The sequence below is a fragment of the Castor canadensis genome, chromosome 1, assembly GCF_047511655.1.
Source record: "Castor canadensis chromosome 1, mCasCan1.hap1v2, whole genome shotgun sequence".
NCBI lineage: Eukaryota > Metazoa > Chordata > Mammalia > Rodentia > Castoridae > Castor > Castor canadensis.
Window position 1 is genome coordinate 54,806,179 of NC_133386.1, and position 15,679 is coordinate 54,821,857.

Sequence of the window (15,679 nt, forward strand, 5' to 3'; positions counted from 1 at the left end):
GTCTTCAGACAGCACAACTTGTCAATATGAAATCAAGAAAGAATGGTGAACTTTTTTTTTTCCTTCAGTATTCTACTCCTACTGACAAGGCTATTAGTGGAAAAGGAAACCTCAAACCATGGTGGCTGAGAAACCCTTCTCACACCACCCAACAAATCCCCTGTTCTGGTTCTGTGCTTCCCACTCAAACATCTGGCAGTGAGTTATGTAAACATGCCAACTTAAGACAATGGGCTGGACACACCACATCAAGTGCTGTGCTCCGTGCTTTTATGTCCCACCAAGGAGCAACGGGTGGATAGTCTAGGTTAGTTTTTGTAGCTGGAAAATCAAGAATTAAACACTGTCTGAAGTTGATAAGGGCTCAGTGTACTTGCTGTTTTGTTTTAAGAACTTTCTCCCAAGACAATTGAGTTAAATAAAGAAATTTCAGTAAGTAGAGTAATGAAGGAACTAATTAGCCTATTCTCCTACAGTGGTTTAAGCAAATGCAGCTCTGGGTCAGACAACCTGGATTTGAATCTCAACTTTGCTTACTAACTCGGTAATCTGAGCAAGTTACATAATTTCTCTGTCTCAGTTTTCTCATCTATAGAATGAAGATGATCGTTTTATGGATCTAGATCCAAATAAATACTACTGAAAAATACTTAGAAGCAAGCCTGCACACAAATGTGAGGAAGAATTTCCTGCCTCCTTCCTCCCAGAACTGACAGTAAGTGCCCTAACCAGAGGCCCAGCATCAAACTCTCCCTTTGTGTCCTCCCAGCCCCTGGAAGGAGCAATGTGCAAGTTAAATGCTTAATAAATGTTCATTTTCTTACATAGCTGATAAACAACTGAATTTTGACCTGTTTGCTGCCTACTTGGGTAGAAGGGAGATTTCACACTCTTGATCTTGGGAGGACAGGCCTAAACTGACTACAGGTTCCCCCAATTATCAGTTCTAACTTGGGCAAAATCTCTAAACTTCCTTCTTGGTAACATGCATGGATGCTATTCTATGAAAACTGACAGGCAGAGCAAAGGAGACCACATCTGGCTGCACATACACGGTTTCCCCTCTCCATCGCCAAAGTTTTTGACCCACTCCTAGCAGCTCATTTGGTATCATACAGGATTCACCCCAGGAGGTCAGAGATGTGTACTCTCACTCACTTCAGCAAGGCTGTCTCTCCCCTCTGTCTGCGGAGGAGTGGGGCACATGAGCTGAGCCACTGAGCCCCAGAGGGGGAGAAGGCACAGCTGGTCAGTGATGCTGGAGCCTGTCTGCCGGTTGGTGCTGAGCTGATGGAAGAGACCCCAAGCTCAGGAGCTATCAGCCATTGCTCCATCACTCTCTCCGACAAACAAAGATTCGGGGCCTAGGTTCAGTTGGCATACTTCTGTTTAGGATGCCAAACATCCAGCCCCCAGATGGAATCCATGGCTATTAAAATTTGGTGAACTGGGACAGTCTGCCAGTGAGATTAGCAGCTATCAGAGGTCGCCAGCTCATGGGATCCCAGGCCTTTCCACACTGCTCTGCAACCTCATGACTGACTGTTCAGATTTCCCAAATGATCTCTCCTTCCTTTCTACATCCTCCTCTTTTCCAATAGAGTGAATTACAGAGATGAGCCTAATAAAATAAAAGTGTGTTCAAGAGAGAGTGTTTCGACTCGGGTTCAAGAGTTCAAGGGCTTTACCCGTAAGTGAGCTGGGGCTCTTACTCGGTTGTACAATGGGGATGAGGCTACTGCTCAACTGCTCGGTGTCAACACTTGCATCAAAACGCCGACAGTACATGGCCACACAGAGTGTACTGGAAAACACGTCAGGAGGAAACCGGCATTGGGAGCACAACTCTCGCCTCTGCCTCGTGGGAAGCAAGGTGGCGAGGTGCACTGGCTGGAGGCGGAGCGCCGGGTGGACATACAAACCTTTTACTTATTCTGATTTCTAATTCGGAGGCACCTCCGTTTGAGCGGCGGCTCCAGGTCCTCGGGCCCGGCGCTGAGCATGGGCGAGGAGATGATGCAGGGCGCCAGGGCAGTCTTCTCCGCGGGTTTTGGCACAGGTTGGATCACGCAGCCGGTCTTGGGCAGCATTCGCAGCGCATAGGCGTGGTCCTCGTCCGCGGGGTTATTAAGGTTTGGGTCCGACTTGTCGCCCCCCGCCAGGGCCTCCTCCCCCATCAGCTTTTTGGCTGTCTCCCCGTCCAGGTGACAGTTGGAAGCACAGTTGTTCTCCTTGACCGACTCCAGCTCGCTCACCACGGGTTCCTCGGGCGACAGCAGCTTCTTGGGCGGCGCGGGCGGCGGCGGGGGCGGCGGCTGCTCGGGCGGTGGCTCCGCGCCCTTGGCGCCCTCGGTGGCGGCCGCGCCACGCGTGCCGTTCACGATGACGTTGCAGGCCGCGGCCGCCTCGGGGCCCGCGGGGGCGCCAGGGCCCGGGTCGCCGGCGGCGGGCGGGCTGCAGTGGCCGTCCCTGCAGCCGCCGCAGGTCCTGCGCTCCGCCGCGCCCGGCTCGCGCTCCGCCTTGACGTGCGCGTGCAGCGCGCGGTGGATCACGTTGTGCAGCCGGGCGCGGTGGCCCACGGTCAGGTCGATGACGCCGTCCTGCGGGCCCTGCAGCACGCCCGGGAAGCCGAGCTGGCCTCCCGCGCCCGGGGGGCTGCCGGCGCGCCGCGTCAGGTCCACCACCTCGCTGCGGCTGTGGTCCGCGGGCGCGGCCGCCAGGCTCAGGGCCTGGCCCGAGCAGCCGGGCGGCGAGTCCGCCGACTTGGACGAGCCTTGCTTGGAGTCCCGAGGGGACAAGGAGTGTCCGCCTGGCTTGCCTCCCGCCGCCGAGGAGTCGCCAGGGGCGCTCGGAATGAAGTTCTCCCCGTTGCTGGAGAATCCATTGGGGGGCTTGGAATCGTTGACGTGAGGGATGGGAATAGGGATGGGGATGGGTACAGGCAGGGGCACGATCACCGGGTATGGCACGAGCAGGGTGGGGGGCGGCACCAGCGGGGCCAGCGACGGCAGCCCGAAATTCATCATCTGAGGCACCGGCATTGGGCCATTTGGCATCATGCTTACCGGGGGAAAGGGAAGACTCGGCAAGGGGGCGCCCGGGGGCGGCGGGGGCAGCAGGCCCGGGGGGTTCCCAGGCATGGTGGGGGTGCTTGGGGGGTGGATGTGTGGAGATAGCATGGGTCGGTGCATGGGACTGGAGGTGGGGCCCAGGTTTCTGGGGCCGCCGGGCGGAGGCCCAATGCCAGGAAGCATGGGGTTGGAAAGGGGGCTGTTGGGGTTGGAGGCGTGGTGCGGCGGCCCTCGGATGAAGGGCGGGCGGATCTGCTGCATGATCTGCTGCTCCATGAAGATGGGCAGCGGCACCGGGCCGCGGTTGGTCATCACCATAGGAGGGCTGCGAGGAGGGACGCCCAGCGGAGGTCCGATGCTGGCAGGTGGCTGCACGGGGACAGAAGGGATGTTTGGAGTCTCGCTGATGGGGATGGACTTGGGCACTGGCGTGGGGATTTTAGTGACAGAGCAGTTGGCAGTGTCAGATGGAGAGACGGTGGTGGACGCCGATGGGCCAGGGCCCTGGCTTTGGCCAGCTGCAGCCACCGGGGAGGGAGCCTTCCTCCGAGCATCTGTTAGCGGGATATTCCACGAGTCTGGAGTGAGCAGCTGCACCCCGGTGCCTTCTGTTTTATTTTCCATGGGAGGGTGTAATGTACTGCACAGCCCAGCTGGAAGATTGGCCTGTGTCTCTTTGTAGAAAATGTCCATTTTGTATTGATTGAGACATTTTGCACTGCAGAACTGAAGCCTTCTTTCCCCGTCCCCAAAATCCAGGTATTCTTTTGTGTGTCTTATGTGCTTACACCAGTCACATACCTACAACACAGCAACAGAAAACCACAACAAGTGAGATAAGCAATTTCCTTGAGTAGAGGGCTCTTTCAAACTTTATCATAATTTCTCAAACAGGCTGAAGTGTTTCCTTCTAAAAGGTAAAAGTCTGAAATACTTGTGAAATGATATATTTGCTTTATAAATATTAACTCTTCAGAATAGCACTGGTCACAATCTCCTTTTTTTCTTTTAAGAAACTGAATTGTTCCCTTTAAACATGACTTAAAGATGGCTCTGACAAAAAGGAGTACATATTACCTGTCCAGTGTACCTGCCCTCACTTGTCAAAGAGGCTCACTATAAACACAAATTTAAGTAGTTTTGGAGTAGAGGATTCTCCAGGAAGTTCAATGGACATGGAACATAACCCCTTACTAATTCTCCTCACGCAAAGTTGCTTTACACTCCTGACTGTGTCCAATAATGCAGTCAGAAAGGGTGCTATGTTAACAGTAACAAAGCACTAAGAATCATTATGTCTGGCTTCCAAGGAGAAACTTGGACTAGTCATGAAGTCTGTGTGAGGTTTAGCTATTCCCAACCTGTGATGTTGCAGCAAGCTAGAATTATTTTTTGAGCTGTTTGCCCACTCCTTCTCAGTAGTCAGAATTTTTGGTGACATTTCTTGGCAGGCAGTCTTATTTAACAACTTTTCAAACACCAGAGAACATTTTCCAAAGGTTGTTATGGCTTTCCCCCCCTCCCCCCATTCAAATCTACTCCTGGCAATAGAAAGACATCACCAAATTTATTTTAAAGTTGGGCTGCAGAACTAATTAAAGGCTGAGAGCTTTTCCCAATTGGAAATCACTAGACATCAAAGTTCAAAAAATAGTCATTCTCAGCTTCAGAACCCATTACTTTGGAGAAATTATTGTGATTTCATTAACACATTAATTTTGCAACACCATCAGCTCTCACAGATGGTGAAGACATGATCTACAATTCAAATATGACTCTTGTTTGCACAAATGTCTTTCCTTCATATGGCATTTTAAACAAGAATTAATATGAGTAATCTTGCCATAGCTATAAACAGATAAACAGATGTCAAATTTTTCAATAGTTCTTTCAGTGCCTCACTTTTTTTCGACAGAATTTTACACACACAATCTTTTTCCTTTTTCTTATTCTTTTATTTTTGTCATTTCCTTAGCATTCAAGCCATATAGCATCAGGGAAGAAATTGTGAAATGCAGTGCAACAGTGAGTTTATTGAACTCCAGTGTCTCCCCCAATAAAGCAATGGCTCCAATATTGTTCTAATCGGGATCCCGTTTTTGAAGGGAGTATCTGGTCTGTTGGTGTGTGTGTGTATGTGTGTGTGTGTATGTTTAACTATCATAATCTGATATAATTAAAAGATAAATTTTAATAATGATTGGTCATATAAACAATGTAGAAACAACATATGCTGGGCATTTGATTATTCATCTCATTTAACTCTCAGCTTTCCTTGACTGTAAACAGTGGTGGCATGCTGGGATGTGATTGTGGGTGAACATGCTCATGACAGATGTGGGTCTCTCTTCCCCTTCTCACTTTTTCCCACTGATATGTACAGGTGATAAAGTTGGCATCGTGAGACTGAATAAGTGTACTTACTGGCACCCGTCAGTTTTTGTTTGGTCTCACATGAAGTTGCCCTTTCAAAATACTTCTTGCAAAACTTTGAGGAGAGTGAGAACACCACAGAGTGACCTTTGATGATTAGAAAGGCATTCTCACAACTTAGTTATAAAAACTGCCACATCATTAAAGTGGTAAAAATTAATGTTTTCAATGCTCACATTTGCCTTTCACTACATTCTTTGGGGTTCCTCCTAAGTTAAGGATAGTTTTATCAGAAGTGAGATAGCCAGTTTACTAACACTGTACATGCAAAACCCACTGACAAGATGCGACCCACACCATCTGTTAAACCTCAGATTTCTCATCTAGGTAAAGCTTGAAGAGGACACTTGTAGCGAAAACATGATGCATATAAGTTACTATGTTAAAAACCGACCTATTTAATAAAGTTAACATGTAATGATGTGACACTGAAATTCCATTGTGAGATAAAGCCTCCGGCTTCTGTTTCAATATAAAGCATCCACAGAAAGCCTAAAGTGTAAATTTACAAGCTTGAAGTGAGTGATCAAATATAGCTTCTTTTATCATGGACTAAAACACATCAGTAAATTAAACCAATTAAAATAAGATGCCAATTTTTCTGGCATATTTCTTTTGGATCTTACTCTTTAACCATAAGGGAGAAGAGTTTCCTAAAATCATTAATTGGTTTTTAAATTGCCAGATTTAATATTTTTGCCTCCAGAGGATCCCTATTTCCTTGAGCTAAATAAATATTTTCAAGCGGAGTGAAAAACAATGATAATCTAAATATAACTTAAATGCCCTCCTCCCTTCATTTCCGTCACTTTCAATAATTCATTGATGAATAAGGAGTGCTAATAGATCTATCCCAATTATGAAGAATTATGAGAATTCTTTCCCATATTTTATCTATTTCTACACAAAAAGAATTATAGATATCAAAGTTAGAAGAAAATCCTATTTTCCCATTAAGGCAAAGGCCTAATGTTAGTGCATCTCAAAATGTTTAAATAGAAGTGTGCCTAAATACTAAATTGTCTGGTTTTGGAGTGGTGTATGAGTGTGTGTATCATCTTATTACATTTCAATACAGAACACTGGCCTAAAAATACAGTAAAGCAATCCTTCTGATGAGACAAAAAAATTATTAGAGGGGGAAAAAAATTGTCATTTAAGAAATAATGAATCAAGTCTGTCTTCAGGACACATCATTGAAGATGGGTCAATGAATTTATGGCACAAATGGCTATATCATGTGAGGCAGTGAAACACAGACCCATCATTCACTCTACAGCTAACTGATGACACACTTCTAGTAATTAAAGATTTCATCATAAGAGCCTGAGCTGATTACTTAAGATATGGTAGCTAGGTGAAAATATATACTGTATCTCTCTCTTTAATAAAACAGCTTTTGCATATGTACATGTGTCTCAAAACTCTGGTTTTCTGAATTGTGGGGTTGGAAGTGCTCTTCCCTTTTTCTGCAAACAACTTTAAATTTTTACTTATTTATTTTACTTTTTGAGGCATTATTTTTCCCTCCTTGTGTCAGGAAATACCAGATTTCCTTCAAACATGTTAAAAGCTAAAGATAAGAAGTACAGAGCCCAAGTCCCTGGACTCTGCAAAGATTTTTCCCCAGTCTACCCTAGTGTTGCTTCTGTTGCATCTGGCCTCTTTGGTTCCCCTTCTCTCCTAACAGGTCCCAGATTGGACAGAGGCTGCCACTGTTTAATGATGCCAATCTGGGGACCAAACAATCTGCAAATGCAATGCCATTGTGCAAAACAGCTGAAATGCTTCGTATCACAAATACATAATGTATCACCAGGAAGACAAAAAGATCACAAAGGAAATAAACAAATGCGTGCTCCATCCAACCCTAGAGCAGCAGTCCTCAAAAAAGATTACATTTACCTTCCTGGGATGCATCCAATTCTAAACAACAGAATGAACATTTCCTTTAGTCCATTTAGAGTATTTATATTTTAGTGGCTGGCTGCCAGAGTAGTACTTAGAAGCTCAGTGGCCTGATGGATTCACTCCTTTCCTGTGAAATAAATGTGTGGCAACCTACACCGCTAAACTGCTCAAAAGACTCTGTCTCAGCAGAAACATCACTCGCTGTTGATACCAGCAACCTCAAAGGCAGGACTTCTGCTTCCTATAACTCTTTCCATCTTGTATTTCCCCTGGAAAGAAAGCAAGCTATTCACGTTGGCAACTGAACCTTCATTTTTACATAAACGTCAACATTGAAGCCAAAGTATGCCATGAGGTTACCCACACGGGCATAATATATACATTCTGTTGGGCTTAAGAGAAGATTTGGGGAACTGGGGGAGGAGGACAGGGTTTCTAATTAACACATTAATCAGCTGTCAGCTGTGGGATTAAAGTTCATCCTTTAATGGAACCCACCGCTGCCTTCTGAGTGGTAATCTGGCATCAGGCAATATTTAATTAAGCAACCCTATTGCTGAAACCTTTCTTCTCTGGGCAAAGAAATCTGCAGCAATGGAACAGTAAAAAGATACTAGCATCTCCTTGAATGCCAGAGGCAATTTGAAAAGCAAAATACAAATTCTTCCTGTGCTCTGACTTTTCACTAACATAACACCCAGACAACAGCTCAGAAGTTGAAGCTCCTTAAGCAATATTGCATTTTGTCCTAAGAAGGTGGTTCTCGGGATCTTGGCAGGTTAAATGTGGCATTGATCTTGTAGTCCAGGCAAGTCTCAAAGAATCATGAGCTCATTCAAGAATGGAGTGAAGAAGGACTGAGATACACAGGCAAGGGTGCTCAGGGTTTTGAAGGGAGTCACCTCATAGCTTGAGTTGAGGGTGGTAGTCTGACCGACCCCACCTGAGCATTTGCTTCTGGCCCTCTTCTGGAGTGCCATGGTTCCAGTGTTCACTGCCTCCAGGAGAGCTCTAGTTCAGTGTAGCTGGGTGGGAAAGGGTGCCATGGAAATCACATGGGATTTAGAATCCGGAAATGTAGGTGGGAGTCTGGGCTCCATTACTTAATAGCATGCAATCTTACAGAAACTTCAACCTCAGTTTCTACATCTGTAAAATGGAGCTGATACTAGCAACACTATGTGTCAAGCATATCACTAAGTTTGTTTCACAATCTATCCTTCTAATCCCAAGTTGGCCCCCATCATAGCAGCTGATGTCACACATATTTTAAGTCATTTTGTGGGGTGGATGCTTCCATGGCAGTGTGAGGAGGAAAAAGAAGATTGTTTTCCTATGAATTTGTGTATTTTTGAGAGAAAACAAGGCCTGTTTCTCTCTGGACAAATCCATGCTGCCTCAAAGACACCAGTTCCACCCTGCTTCCCAGGAGTCTCTGTCCCTGAGACTGTCTGCAGAGACAAGGAAGTCAGCTGACAGCTACTTGCACATCCCAGCTGTCTGCATCCTGAAAAGCCTCTATTCAGTGCCTGTGGAGCTCTCTTCCTGTCCACTGCCAGCCACTTTCTAATTCAGGAAAAGCTTGACAGAGCAGCATGGCTGCCTGGAAGTGAGTGCTAGAACCATTAAGATGAGTAATTCCTCTTAGCCTCAACTGCTGTTTGAACAGTGGAAGCCATAAACTGCACTATTCATATTTTATTAAAACCAGAGCTGATGGATGGTCTGCTTGACTCATTACACAGCAGAACTATCTTCCAAAAGAAGGGCCAGAGCCAGAGTGTCAGATGCCTTTGAGAAAGGCTGACCCCACCCCGCCATAGCAGAAGGTTTTCGTGAGGGAGGGGTCCTCCCTCATGGAGGCAGGATGGACCTCCAAAACTGGAGCGGGGCAGTCAAGCACACTGGCCTGAGCTTTCTTACAGAGCTGGAATTGAAAGTGAAGGAAGGAAAAAGATGACCACAGAATACAAAGTTACACAGAAAGTAGAAGGATTTAGCAGAAACAAGGGCTCATTACAGAAAAGCAAATTCATGAAGAAGTTTCCACAGGTTTAGATTCCAACATGTTGTTTGCTATATAGTTCATTTTGTTGAAGTCTCTCTCTCTCTCTCTCTCTCTCTCTCTCTCTCTCTCTCTCTCTCTTTCTCCAACATCCCCCTCCCCACCCCCAACAGGATTTGGAACTCAAGAAGAGCCTAAAAAACATCTTTGTTAGCATCGAAAATCTCATTAGAAAACTGCCCTGTGGGAACCTTACACCATGACTCCAGTTCTACTTATCTTGCAAGTTTTCAGCTGGATTCCAGAAGGCTTGGCCCAGGTCACTGAGACAGATCCTTCTCCTTCTCATGTGCCATGAGCTCTATAAAGCAGAGCAGAAATGGGCCTGGATCTCACGGTCTCTGGGCTTTGACCAATGGCTCCTGACTGACCTAAGGCTCTGATTCTACAGTAGAGCAGAACCTGTACTCAGTGACCACTGGGCCATCCTGACAGCCACACGTGCAATTCAGAAGAAAGTGACTTCCTTTGAGCCAGCATGTTGGGTGACCTAAGAGTATCAGCTATCTTCACAGAATGCTCAGTTTCACTAAAGCTGGGGAAATATAACTTACATCTCCACAAGAGGACTCAGACATTGAAAATCCCAGCTACCAGGTGCCAGATGCCTGCCTCTCTGTTTCCTAATGTGGCCTTGAGAGACACAGAAAGAGCTGGGGACCCCAGTGCAGTGGAAGCCCTGACAGAAGCCTGGGAGACCACCTCATTCTCTCCTCAGCCTCCAGCCTCTATGGGCCAGGCATTTGAGCCCTCTGAGCTTTAGGTGCTCAGCTATAAAATGAGAACATCGGTAGTGATAACACTGTCTGGACATTGGAGGAAAACAGGAAATCTACAAGTGACTACAGACATGGAAAATGTGCCACACAGAAGCAGAAAGCAGTGTCCTGTTCCACCACCCATGTTATGCTGCTGCCATGCCTGTTGACTTGGCTTTCTCAACCCCAGATGGTACAACTACTACCTGCCCCGAAAATTTGTGCCATCACATAATCCACTTGACTCATTCAAAAGCAAACCTTTATGGAGCACCCACTGGTGTCAAGCGCCATGCTAGGAGATGGGGACAGAGCTCAGTCCTCACGCTCGTCTGCCTGCAGGGGCAGGCAAACAAAGATGCAGGCTTTTCCTTTTTATTCAGTCATCTTTGCTTCACACTACAACTTAAGAGAAAACTGAGCTGCTGTTTGTAATGTTCTATTTATTCAAAAGTAAGCACTGTGCTGTGTAACTGTGGGGAGCACCTGCCCTCTAAGAGTTAAACCATAAGTGGGAGAAACAGGCCTTCTCCCCCAGCAACACTGTCCACTCTAGTAACAGATCTGTCCTAAGATCAATGCTCAACTAACAGGTTTTTTTACTAAAACTTACCCTTAATATTTTAATGTCAAACTTTCCTTTGCTCTTCTAATACAATCCTGTGGAGTCTTTCTTTTCAAATGCATGCCTGACATTTTTTCAGGTATATATTTACTTTGCTTATATTACCGCTCCTTATTTTCCAGATACATATTTGAATGTCTTTTTTTTCCTTTTCTTTTCTCTATTTTTTTTATGGCACTGGGCTTTGAACTCAGGGCTTCATGCTTAGAAAGCAGGTGCTCTACCACTTGAGCCACACTCTAGTCCATTTTGCTCTGGTGATTTTGGAGATGGAGTCTCGCAAACTATTTGCCTGAGCTGGTCTTGAACCTCAGTCTTCCTGATCTTACCCTCCCAAGTAGCCAGGACTTATAGGCTGGGCCACAGGTACCTGGCTATATCTTTGGACTTGTTTCTTTTTCTTTCCCTTTTTTCTAAATATATACTCAGACATTTGAAGTTTCGTATTTGTGATTATATGAGCTCCTTCCCTGCCTGAAAAAGCTACAGAGAGAGATTTTGGGGTGTCCTTGTATATAAAAGAGGGCTGTCAATCTGATGTGTTAGAAGTGAAGTGTGAGGCTGGGACTGTGGCTCAGTGGCAGAGTGCTTGCTTGGTGCACATGAAGTCCTGGGTTTGATTCCCAGCATAGCAAAAAAGTAACAGATAAAAGAATTTTAAAATGTGGAGTATGCTAGTTGCCTGGAATCTATCTGTGGTCACTAATTTCTCCCTGCATGCAGACTTTTTAAGAAAATGAGAGAAATCATATTTCAAAATGTGTAGCTTTGCCTCTACAACACACTCAATCATACAACAGCAGGATTGTTTGAAAGGAACGTTAGTTTATGATCAGTGATATCTGACACTGTCTTTTCTCCTAGAGCATTACATGAATCTGCTTACTGGCCTCCTCACCACTGGGCTCTCTCAGGAATGGCAGTGAAATGTGTGGAACAGTCTGAGAGTGGCCCAGGTCAAGGACACTGCTTGGCAGAATTAATGGCTCTCTGGCAATCCTGAATTGTGTTTGTTACCTCAACTCTCTGGTTACTTCTGGAAGGGCCCAAGCTGCTCCTCATGTTATCTCATTCACTCACCAACTATACATAATGGCTTGGAATCTGCCAGGCCCCTGACTAAGGGTTTTACCCTCATTGCCTCATTTAGTCCTCCCCTTAATGGTCTCTTGCACGTTTCTCTGCACCTTGAGTCACAGACTGAACCTATCTATGGATGCTCTAGCTTGCCTACTTCACTTCCTGATGTCCATCTCTGCCATTTTTACATCTCTCCTGGACACAAAAGTGTGTGGCTTTTATTATAATTCCTACTACAAGCCCCAATGTGATGTAATGATAGCTAGCATGATTTGAGCACTAGTAACTATGGTGAGCATGCTGTATTTAGCCTCCACGAGTACCTTATCATACAGAGAACTGGGTTCTAGATAGGTTTAATAATTTGCCCAAGATTAATACACAGATAACAATTGACAGATCCAGATTCTAACTCACATCTGTGGCTTTAAATCCCAAATAGCCCACTATCTCCAGGGTTGTTTTTTGGGTTTTGATTTGTTTCTGCTTTTGTTTTTTACATTTTCTTCAAATTTACAGCATTAAGATGGTTGACTAATATTTGAGAATAACATTCTATTTTGAAATTCCAGAGTCACAGACATTTACAACTCTAAGGAACTTTACAGGTTGAGTCCAACCTATCTTCCACAGCAAGCTTGGATTTACACATAGGTGGTGTCCCAGGTGGCACCCATGCTTCCTGAGACAAGGACATCTATGTACAGCTAGTCACACCACAGTGGTCTTTCTACTTTGCACTGACTTTCAGCTGCAACACAATTGTGCTTCGTGAGGCTGCTTGTTTTGTTGTGGAGCAGAGTTGATTGTGATAAAGTTTAAACCACTCTACCATCTTCTCACTTCACCTACCAATGGCAGTTCTGTTCTGCAGCATCTCCTAGCACAGATCAACCCCTCTTCCAAACATCAGCCTGTCTGATACTTAAAAAGGATCATTATGGTTCCTCCAGATTGCTATTTGTAAACATCCCAACTCCCACACCCCATCTTCAGAAGACAAATTCCCAGTGCCTGGCTATCCTTTCTGTCATATGAATATGACAAGGAGAATATTTGCCTTTTGCCCAGGCACATACTTCACCCTGTCATTCCCTGGCCTTTTTTTTTTTTTCCTCCTATGCTGGGGATAGAACCTGAGGCCTTGAGCATGCTACGCAAGCATTCCATCTCTAAGCAGTAAGCCCCAACTAGTAATGCCCCTTTAAAGAGAGGAGCCCAGAATGGAATGTAGTGGCCTGACCTGCCCAGGATCCAGTGAAATCCTAGTCCTATGTAGAACATTACCTTTGCTAAAGCCACTGGAGAATGAATGTGCTTTCTAGCAGTCATACCTCACTATTAACTTTCTGCTTTTTAAAGGTGATCATGTATTAAACATCTTTTCTATACCAAGCTTGAAGCTTTCATTTAAGTGATCTCCCTTCATTCCAACAACAAACTTGTGAAGGAGCTACCCTTTTCCCCATTTTACTTGAAAATGAGAAAACAAAGTTTCAAAGAGACATGACGTAGCTTTTCTACACTCTCAACAGCCTACAAAGAGCTGAGCCATGACTCAAGTTTGGAACAGACAACCTATCCTCTTTCACTCCACTCAGCTACAGCTGCACTCTGAGTTTCTGGTCAACCAAAACCTTCTTCTCCAGAGCGTTCTTCAACTGTTTGTTTAAAGACATAATCAAGAGCTTCTGAGGGCAGGCTATCAGACCTGGTCCAGAGTTTCACAAAACAGTTCTCCCAGTGTTAAAATTTTTCATCAACATTTGTTTGTTTCTGCTTCTTGAAGCCTCTCCCATACACTTCAGAGCAAAGATTATGCTAAAGTAATTATCCACAAATTTTCTGATGGGGGCTGGAAGATGTACATTTGTTCAGCATTGCTGGTGCTTTCTGTCTATCTCTCCCTCTGGCTTGAGATTCATGGCCTCCTTTATGAAATCTGTCCTACCTTTTCCACGTAGAGAATGGAAACCAAATAAAAATTACCCAGCCCCTGCCTTCTCCCCGTTTTTTGTTAAATGTCAATCACACCATCAGCTGGAAACACTGATCTATCCACTTCTACCTCTTTGCTCTTCCAAAAGCTCAGCCTTTACCAGCTCCTTTTATTAACTCACGCATTTCCAAAGGCTTCAGCCCCTTTTACACAGTAGCCTTCCTGATAATATAAAACTTTCCATGTTCCTTGTGCCACCACCCCTCCCCGCACCCACCCCCCAAAAAGCCTCCACTGAGCCTCTGGTTATGGAACCAAATCCACCTTTCTTTTTTGTTTTAATAATCATATTATCATTGTACTGGGGGTACATTGTGACATTTACAAAAATACTTACAATATATCATAGTTGAATTCACCCCCTCCATCATTCTCCTTTGTCCCCCTCCCCCCATTCCTGTAATAGTTTCAACAGGTCTCATTTTTCCATTTTCATACATGAGTACATAATATTTCTACCATATTCACCTCCTACACCCTTTCCTTATGTCCTCCCCTCTCCCACTGGAACCAAACCCCAGACCAGATCTGTTTTACCTTCTTGTTCTCCGTTTTTGAAAACAAGACATTTTTGTTTAAGATAGCTATACAGGGAGTTTCATTGTGACATTTCCATGTATATATGTATTATAACACAATTAATCCCCTCTATTTTTCTCCTTTCTACCTTTAGTCTGCTTCTTATGATAATTTCAACAAGTTTAAAAATACTATATTCATTCTTGTATGTATATCAACCATACTCACTTTCTTAATTTCCTACTTTTTCCCTCCCTCTCCCAATAGTGACCTCCCCTTAACCAAATTCACCTTTCTTAGAAATTTTTTAAAATCAGCTTTTCCAAATTCGGGGAAGGTGGCTGATCATACCCAGCATTCCGTCCCCTGCCATTGCAGATTGCAAGAGGGCTGGAGGGTTCCATCCACATACCAAGACGCACTATCTTACTTCAAGCAGAATGTTGTTAGGTAGGATTCTCCCCACTGCTCGACCTTCTCAGAACTATACAGAATTTCAACAGTTCTCTTTCATTCTTTTATATTTTTGTGGGCATCAAACCCAGGTCCTTGCTTATGACACCGAGTTACACCCCCACCCTCAACTGCTCTGTTTCAAGGAGAATGATTTTCTTATCTAGGCAAATTGTTCCATGCTTCTTTGCTAATTAATCTATTTTTTAAATATCTGCTTCAGATTTTGTACTAAATATACCCCTAACTATTCTTTTTCCACCCATTCTACTCTTTTGATGCTTCCCTTTATTCTCCTAAAATTCCTATCTTATATTCCCCCTTAAAGGTATGGATTGCCGTATCAGGATATATTTCCCTGAATCTTAACTACCTGTTAGCTATTAGCTATGTTCTATGGTATGTCATTTCATATTTAGTTCTATAGGTTGGCTCTAGTCTAGGCATAAGCTTCCCTCCCAGTCTCAGTGGGATCTCTGAGATTATTTTTCTTTTGTGCCCACTTGGCATTGGTAGAGAGACATTAGAAACCATTCATTTGCCCCTGCCCATGACTGTTTCCATGGGAAGAACTGGCTCCTTCTCCTCTATCCCATTCTTCCTGGGTCACACCTGCTGCCTGTATCGTGTCTAGTTTTGCAGGCTTATTGGAATATTTTTTGCCTCTCCTCCTCATTTTAAATTTCTTGATGAAGGCCTTAAATCTCTCTATGCATTTTTCCCAGTTTTCAATCACTACCTCAGACTTTTACTCTATACTTGGGA

The 15,679-nt window shown here is 44.7% G+C and overlaps 1 protein-coding gene across 5 annotated transcripts in view; it reads right to left on the bottom strand.

The window, feature by feature from the left end:
* Nucleotides 1-15,679, bottom strand: part of Sobp (sine oculis binding protein homolog) — a 155,530-nt gene that overhangs the window by 17,929 nt on the left and 121,922 nt on the right. For all 5 annotated transcript variants that reach the window (XM_074077425.1, XM_074077409.1, XM_020170100.2 and 2 more), the window contains one exon: nt 1,923-3,872. In XM_074077425.1, the coding sequence (XP_073933526.1) occupies nt 1,926-3,872 (1,947 nt within the window). In that variant the 3' untranslated portion in view covers nt 1,923-1,925. The remainder of the gene's footprint in view (nt 1-1,922; nt 3,873-15,679) is intronic.